At 32.0% G+C, this 15,197-nt stretch overlaps 1 protein-coding gene across 1 annotated transcript in view; it reads left to right on the top strand.

Moving 5' to 3' along the window:
• Window positions 1-15,197, top strand: part of LOC123710941 (acid sphingomyelinase-like phosphodiesterase 3a) — a 42,688-nt gene that overhangs the window by 16,307 nt on the left and 11,184 nt on the right. The window contains exons 2-5 of the mRNA XM_045663282.1: window positions 851-953; window positions 12,907-12,975; window positions 13,381-13,540; window positions 14,494-14,696. Coding sequence (XP_045519238.1) covers window positions 884-953; window positions 12,907-12,975; window positions 13,381-13,540; window positions 14,494-14,696 — 502 coding nt within the window. The 5' untranslated portion in view covers window positions 851-883. The remainder of the gene's footprint in view (window positions 1-850; window positions 954-12,906; window positions 12,976-13,380; window positions 13,541-14,493; window positions 14,697-15,197) is intronic.

Raw genomic sequence — 15,197 nt, 5'->3', positions numbered from 1 at the left:
TAGTATTTAGTTCCGTTCCGTTTAGTAGTAGTCATGATGGTTATTAAATTGACTTAAGCATCACCTCAGAAATAGTAATATCTGGATGAGCAAATATTAGGAAACCTATTAATTGCTGATAAGGCAAACTGGTTAGTGTCTTTGTTTTTTTTTAATTCACTGCATTTGTGTCAAATTTTTGCAATTATATTAGGTTTTATTAGAATAAAATATTGATTAGCTTATCAATATTTTAATCCTAAGTTATAATTCTATTTTTCTTATTGAAATAAAGTTAATATATAGTTAATATATATTTTAATTATTTAATAATTGTCATACATTTTAGATGAAACATTATATAATATATGCAGTAGATTAAGTACTATGTAGACTTAAACTAACCATTTTTTGTTAGGCAAATATTTACATTAATTATACAACCGCTCGATCGGATTACCGCGATAAATAGTTATTATTAACTTTGGAACTTTGAACACATAATTTTTTCATTCATCGTACAAAAATGGAATAATTTCATCTAAATGTATACTATCATGTTCAAAATTCATATATAAAGCAAAGATAATCTAAGATTAAAATGCCACTGGTGAGAACGTCTCTACATAGTCTCATCCAGGTTACAAGCATAAGGAACGTTTTCATGCAAGGTTTGGCATGAAAATGTTCCTTACCATTACACTCAACGATTCTTTAACACCTACTTACACTGCACAATACTGGCAGCTTTTGGAATAATCGCTGGAATTTCTTCAAAGTTCAATACTAAACTCAATTCAATAAACGAAACCAATTCACCTATTCAGTTATTATAACAATGTATCTTACGAAATTTCTTTTCTTTTTTCAGATTAATATTGAAAATGATTTAATCGCCTACAAAATGCAGTCCACAAGCCTAGTCCTGACCTTCACGTGTGTCCTTTTGCTGACCTGTACTCAAGCTAAAATAGGTAAATAATTATATTACATTACACTGTAACCACTTGTCTTTAGAAATAGTTTTATCTCTCACAGCTCTGCTCAGCTTCGTTTATTCAGAGTTAACGGTTACTTTAGCCTTTAAAAAAAACTGACAACCCGCCCCAGTTTCACAATAATCAGGCTCAAAAACTTTTTTCCGGATCTCAATTTTTATCTCTCATCATTAAGGCAGCGTGTTTTATATAGATTATGAGCAGGAGACTTAACTGATGTTTATTGATACCGCCGCTCATGGACACTCTCCATGCCAGAGGGCTTCAACGCGAGTGTGTTTTCGGCCTTTTAAGAATTTGATATTCTTGAAGGAACCTAAGACCAATTGGTTTGGAAATACTTCAGAGGGCAGCTGGTTCCACATAGAGGTGGTGCGCGGCAAATACGCTCAGTTATGTCAAACGACGGACGTCGAGATGATACGTTTGGAATGTCGTATTCAGCCTCGACGTCTGATAAAAACGTCCGGTCGTAAGAAACGTTTTCATCGGACCACCTTCTCCTACTATTTGCGATTCCAAGTACCATGTATTTTCATTTTGGGTTAATATATACTCACAAATAACGTTACTGTCTACTAAAATAATTTTCAATAAATAAAGTGAAAAATGGGAAAAGATCCAGAGAATCTTCCTCATTTACACATTACAAGGTTAGGTAGGTAGAAGAGTTTTTGTCGCTACCCTCATTTTCTTGCAAATTGAAACATCATTCGAACCGGCTTACCAAGCCGCACACTATGAGTAGTTTGCTTTAGATAGACCTAGCGGTCGTTCTCTACGATCTGAAACGCTCCAAAACCTGTTAGTTCCAATGTTTTGTTATCCATAACAACTGTGGGACCTTGCACCGTAAAAAGGAACTAGAATTGAACAAAAGGTGTAAGTTTAAGGTCAGTTGAAGACATTTCTATTCTTATAAGTGCTTCTCAGTGAACGGTATTTTCTCTTATTCTAAAGATTTCGTTTTGAAGAATACTTTATTACATTAATATTTTTATGTCTCTGAATAATTTTAATAAAAGATATTACGACACATTAAAAAATAGCTGATGAATTTTGTTCATTACTACAAGAGTTACACTAGATCGACATATGCCTCGAATTCTTAAACTAAAAAGGGTTTATAGTAGTATAAAATAAAAGATTATGGTGCTACAACCTTTTTAGGTATGGGCCTCAGATTTCTGTATCTGTTTCATGATCATTTGTTAATCTAATAGGCGGGTAGGTCTTCTGTGCCTGACATTCTAAGGTAAGCCGGTTTCCGCACGTTATTTTCCTTCGCCATTCGAATCTTAAATGCACACATAGAAATAAAGTCCATTGGTGCACAGCCGGGGATCGAACCTACGACCTCAGGGATGAGATATATATAGATAGATGGCCACTAGGCCAACTGCTCATTATAGCAGTATCACTTATAACTTTAACCTTAAATCTCTGCATTGGAAAATTTATTTATCGAATGAATCTGACGCATTACAGCAGATTATACTAAGGGATCCAGTAATTGTCTAAGGTAATCTTTAAAAGTAAGATCTACACAACATCCGTGAGTGAAAACCTGATTAGAGAGCCGACTATTGGTTTAGGACTGAGTTCTCTTAACCTACATTCTATTTACTTACTCTAATGAATTTTACATTACTTGCTTTGTATATATTTAGTGCACGAGGCGGTTAAGCTGAATTAGTTTTAATATTAATTTTATTAAAATTAGTTTAACCTTTATTTCAAATAATGATAAAATCAAAACTTTTTTAATTTATGTTAATAATTATAAAATTTTAAATTATTACAAGGTTAAATGTATGTGTATATATAAGATAATATATACTTTTTTAATGTAATTGTGAAGGAAACAATAAGTATTTTGCACAATTAAAATTATATCTACATTTTATATATATTTCCCCTCAAGCTAAGTTTACAATACATACTCAATTACTTGGCATAGAATGCAGCTATCAGAAATGTTTTTCTATGTAAAACATTTTAGTGACGTAGCATACGCGTCATATTTAATGAATGCAGTAATAGCGTCACGATCTTGACCGGGTGTTTCAATGAGAAGCATTCACAATATTCTAGAGCAAGTTTCAAGAAAACCTATTTTTAATGTTCTAGTTTAAGCCGTTAGCTGTTTTTAAACTATAAAGAGATTTATTATTATTTTTATAATGTACAAAATGTGATGAAGGTTATTGAAATCAGTTCTTTATTTTATTTGTTTTTGTAATTTCGTTATATACAGGGATATATTTACATAAAATTCAAACTCAAACTCAAAATAACTTTATTCATATATGTGACCAAGTACACTAATAAACGTCAACAGAAAAGATGTTCAGTTAATTCTAAATTTACATTAACTACCAGATCGCATCGATCGATCGATGCAAATCAATCCTAAGGATCAATCATTCAAATAATCGTCAAATTTCAAAAAGCTTTATTGCTTTATTGATTAATTTTTCTTTAACGAGAGTTGTGAATTTATCCAGTGATAATTACCTAATTTCGCTTGGGAGTTTGTTGTAAAAACGAAAACAATATCCATATAAGGAGTGGTTTATATCCTGGAGCCTAGTTGGTACTCTTAGATTTGTTTTGTTTGGAGTATTATACTCGTGAAAGTCACTATTTGTTTTTGTACATATAATATATCCAATATGAATTGTTATAGGAAACAATGATTATAATATGTCACTACACAAATTTCCTTTTTTGAGTAAATTACTGAATTCAATTGAAGAAAGGGTCAGCTTAGTTAAAATATATTTTACGGTACCGTCAATTTGAATAATTGTGAGCTTGCATCACACTGACAACAATGTCACATGTAATTTAATTATTATTTAAAATTGTGTGCGTATACTAAGTGTACACGGTACACATGTAAGAAGTAAAACTTCTTTATGACCTTATTTTTCGAAAAATGATTTACTATATGCAACTGTACAGAAATTGGTTAAATAAAGTTAAATTAGATAAAGTTTAACAAAAGGCTTTTATCATCATAGACATGAATACAAATAATACAATTATTTAATTTTGCCTTATTACTAAGATTATCACAGAATTTCATTAATTGTAATAGAATTATTACTATAATTGTTATTAAATATTTTTGTTATTAATGGCTTCAAATCTCTTGGAATCAACCGTGGTAGGGTTCAAACAAATTGGTTGACAGATCTTTTTCTTGTCTCGTGTTTCTTGGAACAAGTAAAAGATGGAGCGTAACGGAAAAATGTGAAGCGTAACCGAAAAATGTAACGGTAATTTTTTCTTCCAACGCCGATAAAGAAGTTACACTTCAATAAATTTATTATAAACAAATTATTACGTCAAGATTAAAATTTTAGGAGTACTACATATGTACCATCATAATTAATTTCAGAGACAAAATAATTTTGAGTCTCCCGAGTATTTTACATTAATAGCAAACCCGTGTTCTACACGGATAGCACGGAATGATAAATTATTCTGTACTATGAGACTTTTAAGCTGCGATCTTATAACAGCGATTAGCGGATAGTGATATGGTCAGTAACCATTTAATATAAGTTATAGGGAAATTATTGCCCTAATTTTAATTGAAGGAATAATGAGTGGTGAATTACTGGCCTTTTCTTTGATAAAATGTATCCAAATTTATGTTTAACTCTAGCAATTTTTAATAAATGTTTTATAGATACGATACATACGCTTACATAGCAAATCTTTAAACAAGATTTACTTAATTTAACATTCAAAGGCGCGGAGGGTGCAATTTCACATTATGTTATGTTGTTTTAAATAAATGATCTAAAATGGTATACAAAGTTAAATTTAAATCTCAAAAAAATTATTTTATTATTCATATGTCAAGTGATTACGTAGCTGAATAAAAGTAATATATAGACTGTATTCAGTGTCAGCCACTCAAATAATACTTTCCAAGTATTTATACCTTTGAAGCACATAACATCGTTATATTCGCCTCCGCTTTCGCTACCTCCATTTCTCTTTTAATGTTAGGCCCTCAGCCTTACGAGTTTCAAACAAGACCGGTAAACCCAAATTTGGGGTATATTAGAATTTACAAAATTAGTAGTTATAGTGTTTTAAAACTGGATAAACTTTAATAGAAGTTGTTTAAAGTTAATGTTTATTTGTCGAGTTTGTTTGAATTTCCGGGCATTATCCAACTTACAGTTGGCGATTAAATAGACTATTTAAAATTCAGAATACAATTCTACTATTGTGCTTAAATAAACACTAGAGAAAGGATATCATAAGTATGTTTTAAAGATTTTGTTTCTATATATCAAGGGAAGCATACAAGCACCCTTGTCCACTAAAACTTAGTGATTAAAAAGAATAACGGAGAAAAGAAAAGAGTTTCTTACCAGTTCTAAGCGGCCTATGATTTGGGAACTGGTAGTAAATGTAAATTTAGATATTTTTTTAAAAATATTGATGGTTGTGCGTGTACATAGTTACCAATATGATCAAATAGATTTCGAATATTTTTTTTATCATATAAATATTTTTATCAGAAATCTTCAGCCAGATAGATATGTTTACAGGTATTGTAATTATTGCTCTAATAAATAATAGGTAATAAGATTTATTACTAGAACATTGTTAGCATAGTCTTTAAGAGTTTGCTTTAAATTTTGATATCGTGAATTTAAATCCAGCCAAATTTGTAATTCTCTGTTCTTTAATAAAACTTGCTTGCACGGTGAAGGAAATTATTGTTAGGTACAAGAATTGACGTGGGTCAGGCGCTAAAGATTGATTACGCACAGAAGACAAATTACCAATAAAACATGTAGAAATATACCCAATGTAACACAAGTAATAAATATATATACCTATGGCGCTACAACCTGTTACAATTGGGCCTCAGATTTTTGTATCGGTTCAGTGATTATTTATAATCTTCAAGTAGGTGATCAACCTTGTGTGCCTGACACATACCGACGACTTTATGGGTCTAAGGCATCCGGGTATCGCTATATTTTAAAATTAAGTAAATACTAGTCATATAAAATAAATCAGTGTCATTGCACCATTGTAATTAAAGTATTTTTATGTCTAGACACAATAAAGTAAAAATATCTAAAGAGATTAATCGTAAAGAATCTAATTAGCCTGATTTGCCTATACGGAATATACATCATAACATCTATTTGAAATCGTTTTGCAGCACGTATGTTATAAACATTTTGTGCAAAACAATAGCAGAACTCGTATTAAGCGCGTATCGCGTTTGGCTTATGTCGCCAGTGGCAATGTTGTGTGTAAAAGTTGTGCGCGCACAGGGATGCATACTTATTTCGAACTTGTTTACTGAGAAGATTTTCTGCCGACAGTTGCTAATATGAATGGGCAGAAAAACGTTGTGCTGCAGCCTGTGTTATTATGTTGTTTGCTTAAAAAGAAAGAAACAAACAAACCACGATGTTGGGTGAGACCCTTTCCACAGTGACGCATTTAACTAACGAAAAAATATGGATTTAAAAATTTTAGTCGTATATTGTGCGAAGATTTTCTTGATCATTCCAAAAATTACTTGATATAGTGAGCGTACAGTTAAATGTGTTCGCTTTGGTAACGGAAGCAAGACTGAGTTCGCGAACGAGTGTGTGCGCCTTGACACCAGTCCACTAGTTGAACCGTGTGCCCGCACACCAGTTCACAGTTGTGTGCGAACTTTGCTGAAATATTTGCGCACAATTTGTTATTGTTCGCTTCAATGAGTCAACCAAAAGAAACATGAGTGCCGTACTCTGTGCAACGCTGTTCTCAGTTCAGCACACTGGTGAAATCTTACCTTAAAGGTACGACTTAGACTTGGGGAAAATATGTTCACATAAAATAGCGCAATTAGAATTGAAACGAGCAATTCGTCCTCCAACGCCTGCGCCATCAGAATTTCATATAATCCCCGAGGCTATTCTTACAGATCTTGATAATACATGCGGGTTGGATTATTTCCCCTACTGTGCTTGGCACATACGTCACTGGATAATTTAGGCGTGCTAATCACAGACCGTCTCCCTTTGTTGAACTTGATTGATGGTATGTACATTATCTTGGCTGTATTGTCAGAGGAGGAAATGCGATAATGGTTTTTATGTCAAATTTAAAGGCAAAACTATTTTGAATATTCGAATTTATAAAAGTTTTGCGCAGAGCCCTTTGACTAGGTTATATTCAATTTGAAGTTTTCTACTTGAATCTTATATTTTGCAAACAACTTTGCTTGATTTTTACTCTATATTTATATATTGGAAATTTATTTCAGCTGAAAATGATTATTTGAGATAATAATAAAAATAATTATTATTGTGTTAATTAAGATTATATTATAATATTTAAGGTAAATGATAATATTTTAATAATAAAAGTACTTTAAAAAACGAATTAAAAACAAAACTAACTTCCAATAACTATAATGAAGTTGATTAACCTAGGTTATATGTCTCCACACTATGTGTACTCATATATTAATCTACTGCATCAATTTTGATGAAACTTAAACAGTACCCTCAGATAAAAAGGATCATATCGATATGACTCTAAGTTTCCGATAAATTTCTGGACAAATATGCTTATGAATTTGGCATACATTAATTTGAGAAAAAAATTTAAAATTAGTGAAGAGTTTTTTAATTCTTTGAATTTTAATTAATTTATTAGAAATCTAGTGCTGTAAACATACTAAACACTAAACCAGTAAACTTTGGAATCCCACTTTGCATCGGATAACCACTTCCAATATTAACCTCAAAGTAATGCATGATACATGCATCACAATGGCCAATCACAAGCGTGCGACCAATACACCTGTGGTACAAACGTGCCGTGTCGGGAATGACTGATTTGATTTGAAACAAATTACTTTCGCAAATAGGCGATGAACAGTCGCTTTACCATAACCCCGTTGCTTAGTGCTTCCGCCGTGACGTAGAATTTATACATCATTGTAGTATGTTATGGGTATCTAACCTAAATCATACTTAACTAATTTTAATAAATAGTATAAATTTGCTCTGATTATTAGGAACTTATATCCTTAAGGCTTGCAAGGCCAGATAAAAATGTAACTTAAACATCAAGTTATACCAAAGGAAATGTAACATTCATATGGAAAAACGCGAAAATACATTAAGAATATCATTACTTTTCGTTGATGTACCTTAATGTACCTTCGGGCATAAAACATGAATATATATAGAACATAAGAAAAGGAATGTACATTTTCTTTACTGATCTTGAATCTTTTAAAACAATGTGGTGCATCAATCTTCCGTTCAGTTCTTTTGTAAAGGTGTGAAACATTAATATTCAGTCTGATTTATATCCGAGATTCCAACCACTTACCTTTGTTTAAGACGGCCAGCCATATTACATTCGAATTTATTAAAATGGAGTTTGTTCAAGTCGCAATCTGATTCTTATTTCTTGTAAAATATTACCGGTTTATGATATAAATGTATTTTTATAGAACGGGAAAACGGACAGGCACTATTGTGATTCTGTCGTATATGGACATTCGTAGATAGCTCGCGAGTGCGTTGCCTGTCTTTAAAGAGTTATATATCAGGTTCTGTATCCCCCTAATGGGTAATAAAGCAAACTTATTTATAATCCAATCCATAGTATTAATTATATTTATTTAAACAAATAGTTAGCCCGACACACATCAATATTTGGGTCAAAGTCATCTCAAAACGTGTTGTTCGTGTACGAGCAAGTGTTTATTCTTAGCGTTTGAATTTAAATTCACATTTAATCACGTAGCTGACAATGCTTAAACCATGTATATGGACCCGTTGTGCAACATTTTATCATAATTTATGTTTTTATCGACTTATGTGTAATTGCCTACTATATATTATGTTTAATGGGTGAGATGAGTTGAATATCATTACATTTTTTTTCAATTAGGCGGTAGTCGCTGCGTTGTGATGACAGATGGATTAAAATAAGTCTTACTTGAAATAGCCCAGTAGCGAGATAAAAAGAGGTGAAGCCCACCGGAAGTCTGGGAAGATGTAATAAAATTGATTGCGTTAAAGATGAGAGATATTCATTTTTCATTTATGTTTGTACTACAGTGACGTAGTTGTTTCTTAATAAGTAATTAAAACTAATAAATGAACGGAAAAGCACCTGACCGAGTTAACCACTTTACGGAAGTGGTTCTACAATTCTGAACATATTTTCTGACAATAAGCTAAGTATTTGTTGTAATTGTAGGTGTTCATGATCACAATAACAATATGAGATAAATAAGTGTAGGGTCACTGTAATTCCAGTCGAATAGAACATTCATAACGTCACCCCACAACCCGCAATCTTGTGGTTACTGCGAGAAATAATTGGATTCGCTTTGCAACTACAAATTCATAACCAGTGCAGTGGTTCAGATATAGATAAAACTTAATATACTTCCTCAAATTTTGTTTTGAATCGGGAAATATATACCGTTTAGTAAAATGGTAATGTGCATAACAACTCGTTTATATATGTCTAATCTATATGATAAAGCTGTACTGGTTTACGACCTGGGTTTATAAGGTCTCGGGTGAAGCACAGAGGGGCTGATTAGTACTATAAATTATAGCCTGATGTCCCAACTTGTTGTAACACATGAACATATTTTTTTTTTAAATAAGTTAGGTAAAATGCTAAGAGGTTTATGGCAAAAAAAGTATTTTCACTTTATTAGAGAATAATAATTGCAATTGATTATCCGAATAATTTTTGATGCTTTTTGCGATAACAGTGTTTGGCGTTGAATGATGAACTTTATAACATCCTAAACGACGCCAATATCGTCCAATTCATAAAGTGCAACAGGCTCAAGTGGCTGGACATGTGCTCCTAATGGCGAACGAGAGATCCCCAGGGTTGTTACTAAACTGGCAACCCGGTGGCAAGAGAAAACCCTCTAGATTGAGGGTGCGTTGGTGGGTGGGTTTGACAACTGTCAAGGACCTCGAAACAATAGGGGTTCGAAATTGGGCGCGAGAAACATTGGATAGATTGTGATGGCGAAGTGTATTTGAGGAGGCTAAGGCCCATAATGGTCTATATTACCATTGATGATGATGAAGAATTGCCATAGGACACATTGTTAAATGTAATATATTTAATTACTGGTTAGTTTAAAATGGGTCTTGATTCTTTGATTGATCTCAATTAAGACACAGATGGTAAAATAATAAAATATACAACAAACATCTATAATAGATCCCTATAGGTCCTGTCCCTCAGCAGGTCACTGATCGATACATTAATTATCCCTTGTCACCTTTGTTTATAACGCACGTGGGACAATTTAGAATTAAAAGTTCATAAATTAATGAGAACGAAAGTTGCAAAAATTGAATGTACAAATACGAAAAGAATTCATAAATATGTTTATTTAAAAGTCAAAAACTGTTGAGTAACAAAAAAGCGTAACATGGTTATCGTGTGTTTGAGTAATGTGAATATTATTCATTTTATTATGTTCCGTGAGAATTTTCCTGTTCTCCGTTCCCAGCTTACTGTTCATAAATCACAATTACTGTGTTTATTTTACTCGTATCTTCTGTAATAATTAATTCAATACAAGTCTATTTAAGTTTAAAGTAATATGGTTTTGGAAGATTTATGAAGTTATTTTATATTGGCTTAAATAGCATCATGGCATCTAGTGTCTGATTTATTATAATTTATTAATTAGATCGTAATGTTTGGTATATAAGGCATGCCATAGTTGTGGGCTCCTTACGATGTTTTCTTCACTGTGTATTTTTACGCAAAATATGCATTTGTCCAGCATTCAAATGTATGACACACTTGAAAAACGCATGTTTATGTATTATGCCTTTACTACGAAGTTATGAAGTTTTGCATAAATGAATCGCTATTGCTATCCAAAATTATGATTTCATTTTTTTAATTATAAATATATATTGGTAGAATTCTAATAACTATAAACGGAATTCCACATGTATCTTATTTAAAACAAATTTACCAATGTATTATGTTCCAAGTGAATTAACTTATAATTATATATTTGAGGAAAACTGTTTTATTGCTTTAAAAATCAAAGCATATATTAAAATTAACTTTGTAAAACGTGGGTCCTTTACAACACTTAAACAAGAACGTGATAATTAACAAATAAATACTTATTAACATATTTACTACAGTGTGTGTCTATTTTGCCATTACAATGATTTAAACTACATTTAACAACAAAACATGTGCAAATAAATTAAACATGTTCATTTTCTCTACTTCAGATATGTGTTATTTCTTTGGCTTCTGTCTGTCGGCTTCATTCGATTCTTTATATATAGTATCTTCGTCTTCTTATCCGGTACACTCTTGACAAAGCGGTCGGAATCTCTATGTAGTAGTGGTATTAAAAGGGGCAGATATGATGCGCTTTTCGACGTTTTGCCATCGTTGCCTATTAGAGGTTAGAGTCCTATTTGATCTCGCCGGCTTCCACTTTCCCCTGGACGACAAGGCGTTCTATGTGCGAAGAATGTAAGGATACGATATTGTACTGTTGAAAACAGACGCTGCTTAATACCGAGTCCTTGAAATATCGAGACGTTTGTACGAAACTCGTACATTTTGATATATATTAAGACTACGATCAGAAGCTTGTGAATGCTGACACATGAGCTTTAGGCTCAAAGCTAAGACTTGTAGGTAGGTATTATCTTTTTGCGTAAAGACGTAAATTAAAATTTATAGAATTATCATACTTACCACCGGTACAAATATACCACGAAATAAATATACGGACCCCAAGCGGAATGCTTGGACCTCCAGCATCACATTTCTAGAGCGTCTATTTTCTGCCTTTCCACATCTCGCAAGCTCCGCATTTCAGCCGCAAACATAATATATTGTATACTAATACTGATATAAAAAAGTAAAACTGTACGATTATTTGATAAACTTTTCATTCTATCAACATTCTGTATTTAACCAGAGTAGAGGTGGCGCTTCTAGCCGTTCGTTATTCTACGAATAACGCTACGAATACCTGCTACGTACTTATTTGTCACACTGCGGCGTTGCTACGTGGCCTTTGATTATTCTTGATTTTAAAGCTACATCGTACAAGATACATCGTACAAATAATATCTCATAACTCATAATTTACTAGACTACATATTTTATTCATATCATATTAATATATCAATCCGAAGGTCAAGTTTTAACACAGTTGTGTTTTATTAGATATTTAAAGCGGCAATTATATATTGTGGAATCATAATGTTAAAAATTGCAAACATCACGTCCAAAAAACAAGTTCAATGCTAAATTAATTACAGAAAATGCATAAATAGTAATATCCTTCAAGAGTAATAACAAAACAACAAAAAATCACATTAATTATACATCTGATTATAATAACATCCGTAATATTAATAATAATATATGTAATAACAATTGTATTTACAATTGTTAGCAAAGGAGTGGTTGTCATTATATTTTCAGCGTTTCTCTCGCAGTGAGTTAAAAAACGATTGATTAATGACGTAGCCGCGGACTAATGAGCATGAATGTTCGAAATATCTTTTGGGAATCGTTAAGCACACGCTGCCACTTTTTGTATCATCCCGGAAATGTTTGAATACGCTTTTCAGAATATTTAAATGCCTATTTCCGTGAATGATTTTCAAAAAAGGAAATTACACCCTTTTAATTGATGCATGCCGTATATTGCTGTAATTAAAACTTTGATGTATGAACATTATTTTGTTTGTATAATAAAATAAATAAATAAAAAACGTTATATTAATTTAAAATATATTTTTTAATATAACTTTAAATCTAATGCGTTTTCACAAATATGTTAAAGTGTTCATAAATGGTTTTATTATATTAAAATAACGTTTATCTGTTACAGGTTATTTCTGGCATATAACGGACTTTCATTATGACCCATTGTATACATCACAAGGTGATACAAGAAAACGTAAGTATATATAACTTTGATTTGAAATTCAAGAATTTGTAGTTACATAATTCGCATGTTTCAAATTCTAGGTAAAAACAAATACCAATGGCGCTTTTGATATTAACCCTTAGATATTTTTTTGTTAAAAGAAGGCATTGTGTATATGGTTCATTAATATTTATTAGGGAATCGATACCAGGCTTATGGAGACCGCAATTATGATGTCAAGTGCTAATTTTTTACTAATGAAAATATAATTTACTAGGCCTGACTTCGTAAAGAAGCTTTTTTTAAATAGTAATAGTAAAGTAGTCAATGTTTTTTAAATCAATTCAGTAGATTTCAAATTTTTTCGTTTCAACATACAATATTTCCTTACATTATAAAACCACCCACATAAAAAAAAATATTATTTAAATTTAGATTGCCGTCGAACCGATGAACGAGGCAGTTCAGGCCATCATCGAGCACTCGGACGATTCGGTGACTACTCATGCGACAGCTCATTAGATCTCATACAATCAGCTCTGCGGTATATGCGTACGAGGCATTCGGAAAATGTTGAATTCGTGCTATGGACTGGGTAAGTGTTGTATGTAGTATGGACTCAGTTTCCGCACTTAAAGGCCCATTTGGTCCGTTGTGCGTGCCGTGTAAGTGTTATAAAGCCAGGTCAAAAACCCCAAAGAAGGTAGTTTACAAATCAACGTGTATTTTTTTATACACAATTAATTGCATACCTTTTCGGCTTCTGGACTGATATGTATGATAGAATTGTTAAAAGAATCGAAATTGCCAAATTTGATCTTGTATTGAAACTTATATACTTATTATTAAACCGTAGTGAAACTCAGCTGTTGTGAATTTTTTGCAAAATATATTATGCAGTTATAGTTATTTTAACAGAAAACCAACAACTATTCAGTTGGTATATTTTTTTTAAAGAAAGTAACTTTTTGAACGATAGGGAATAATTACGAAAAACTTCAAGCTAAATTATAACGTGAACCGTCGAGGTGCTCGCCACACTACAGTCAACTGCACTTGAAGTGCTTAGTGCAATTAAAGTTCACACGTGTATAACTGAAATATTTCCCATAAATATATTTCGAAAATGTAATAAATTGCTTAACTCAAAGGTGCACCATAAGACGCAAAGTTGACGTTTACGAAAAGAAAAAATATTAAAAGAGTTTTTATTTTTGATCTCAAACATCACAGATGCTAAAAATGAGGACAATAAATACTGGTAGTATGTTATGAAAAGGGTATATACATTTGAAAGTGACATGAGAACTTAAGAAGGTGAAGCGCTATACTCAACAACTTCTTCACAATCGAGTAGCCCGCAACATCGCAGTACAACCTCCGAGGGGACTATTGAAACCAAAAAGTCGCATTATAAATGCAATTATTCCCTATATAATTAATCACGAACATAAAACATTTAACTAAATAAAATGAAACGTTATTTAAGAAAATAATCATTATAAATAAATAAATATAAATTTTATTGACTTAATTAATTAATTTCAGAGATATCATAGCCGCCGGATACAATACGAATGAGGATGATAGGTACCAGGCGATAAGAAATATGACGGAGCTCCTTCGAATGACATTTAGCTCGCATTTCGTTTTCCCCGTATTGGGGCATACGGATCCAGCCCCTTCAGAGAGGTTAACGAATTTATGGAGCCATTGGTTGCCCATGGAAGCTTTGCAAACCCTGAGAAATGGTATGACTTTATACCTTTTTTATTCAGGCGACTTTTATATTGAAGAATGCCCTTTTACTCGCCAATGGAGGTTGATTTAATAGAGGATTTTGCTTTAATATGCCGTAAACGTTATAGATAGAGTGCCAATTTCTTATCAAAGTGTGCACTAGGGGATTATTTCAAAAAAGTACCGATTTTTAGAATTTTTAACGTTGGTATTAACGGTAGTTTACGTTTTTGTAGTATGTTTAGTTTTACAAGGTTTTTGTAACTAAAAAAGTTAAAGCTGTAATTGAAGTAATACTCTACCGTAAAACTTAGCATTAAAGCCTTTTTGTATGGAATTTTGATAGAGTGTATTGCCTAGGAACTATGCTATATTTTCTGAAGGATTTATATTAACATGTTTGTATTATAATATTTGCAGATTAGTTGTAGTACTCGAGAGGTCATGTCGGTTACCATCTACATGTTAAAACGTTGAGTAATGTAAATCATGTAAAGTTTATTAGGTATAAT

The sequence above is a fragment of the Pieris brassicae genome, chromosome 6, assembly GCF_905147105.1.
Source record: "Pieris brassicae chromosome 6, ilPieBrab1.1, whole genome shotgun sequence".
NCBI lineage: Eukaryota > Metazoa > Arthropoda > Insecta > Lepidoptera > Pieridae > Pieris > Pieris brassicae.
Note: the sequence above shows the minus strand (reverse complement) of the source record. Positions and strands in the feature narration are given on the sequence as shown.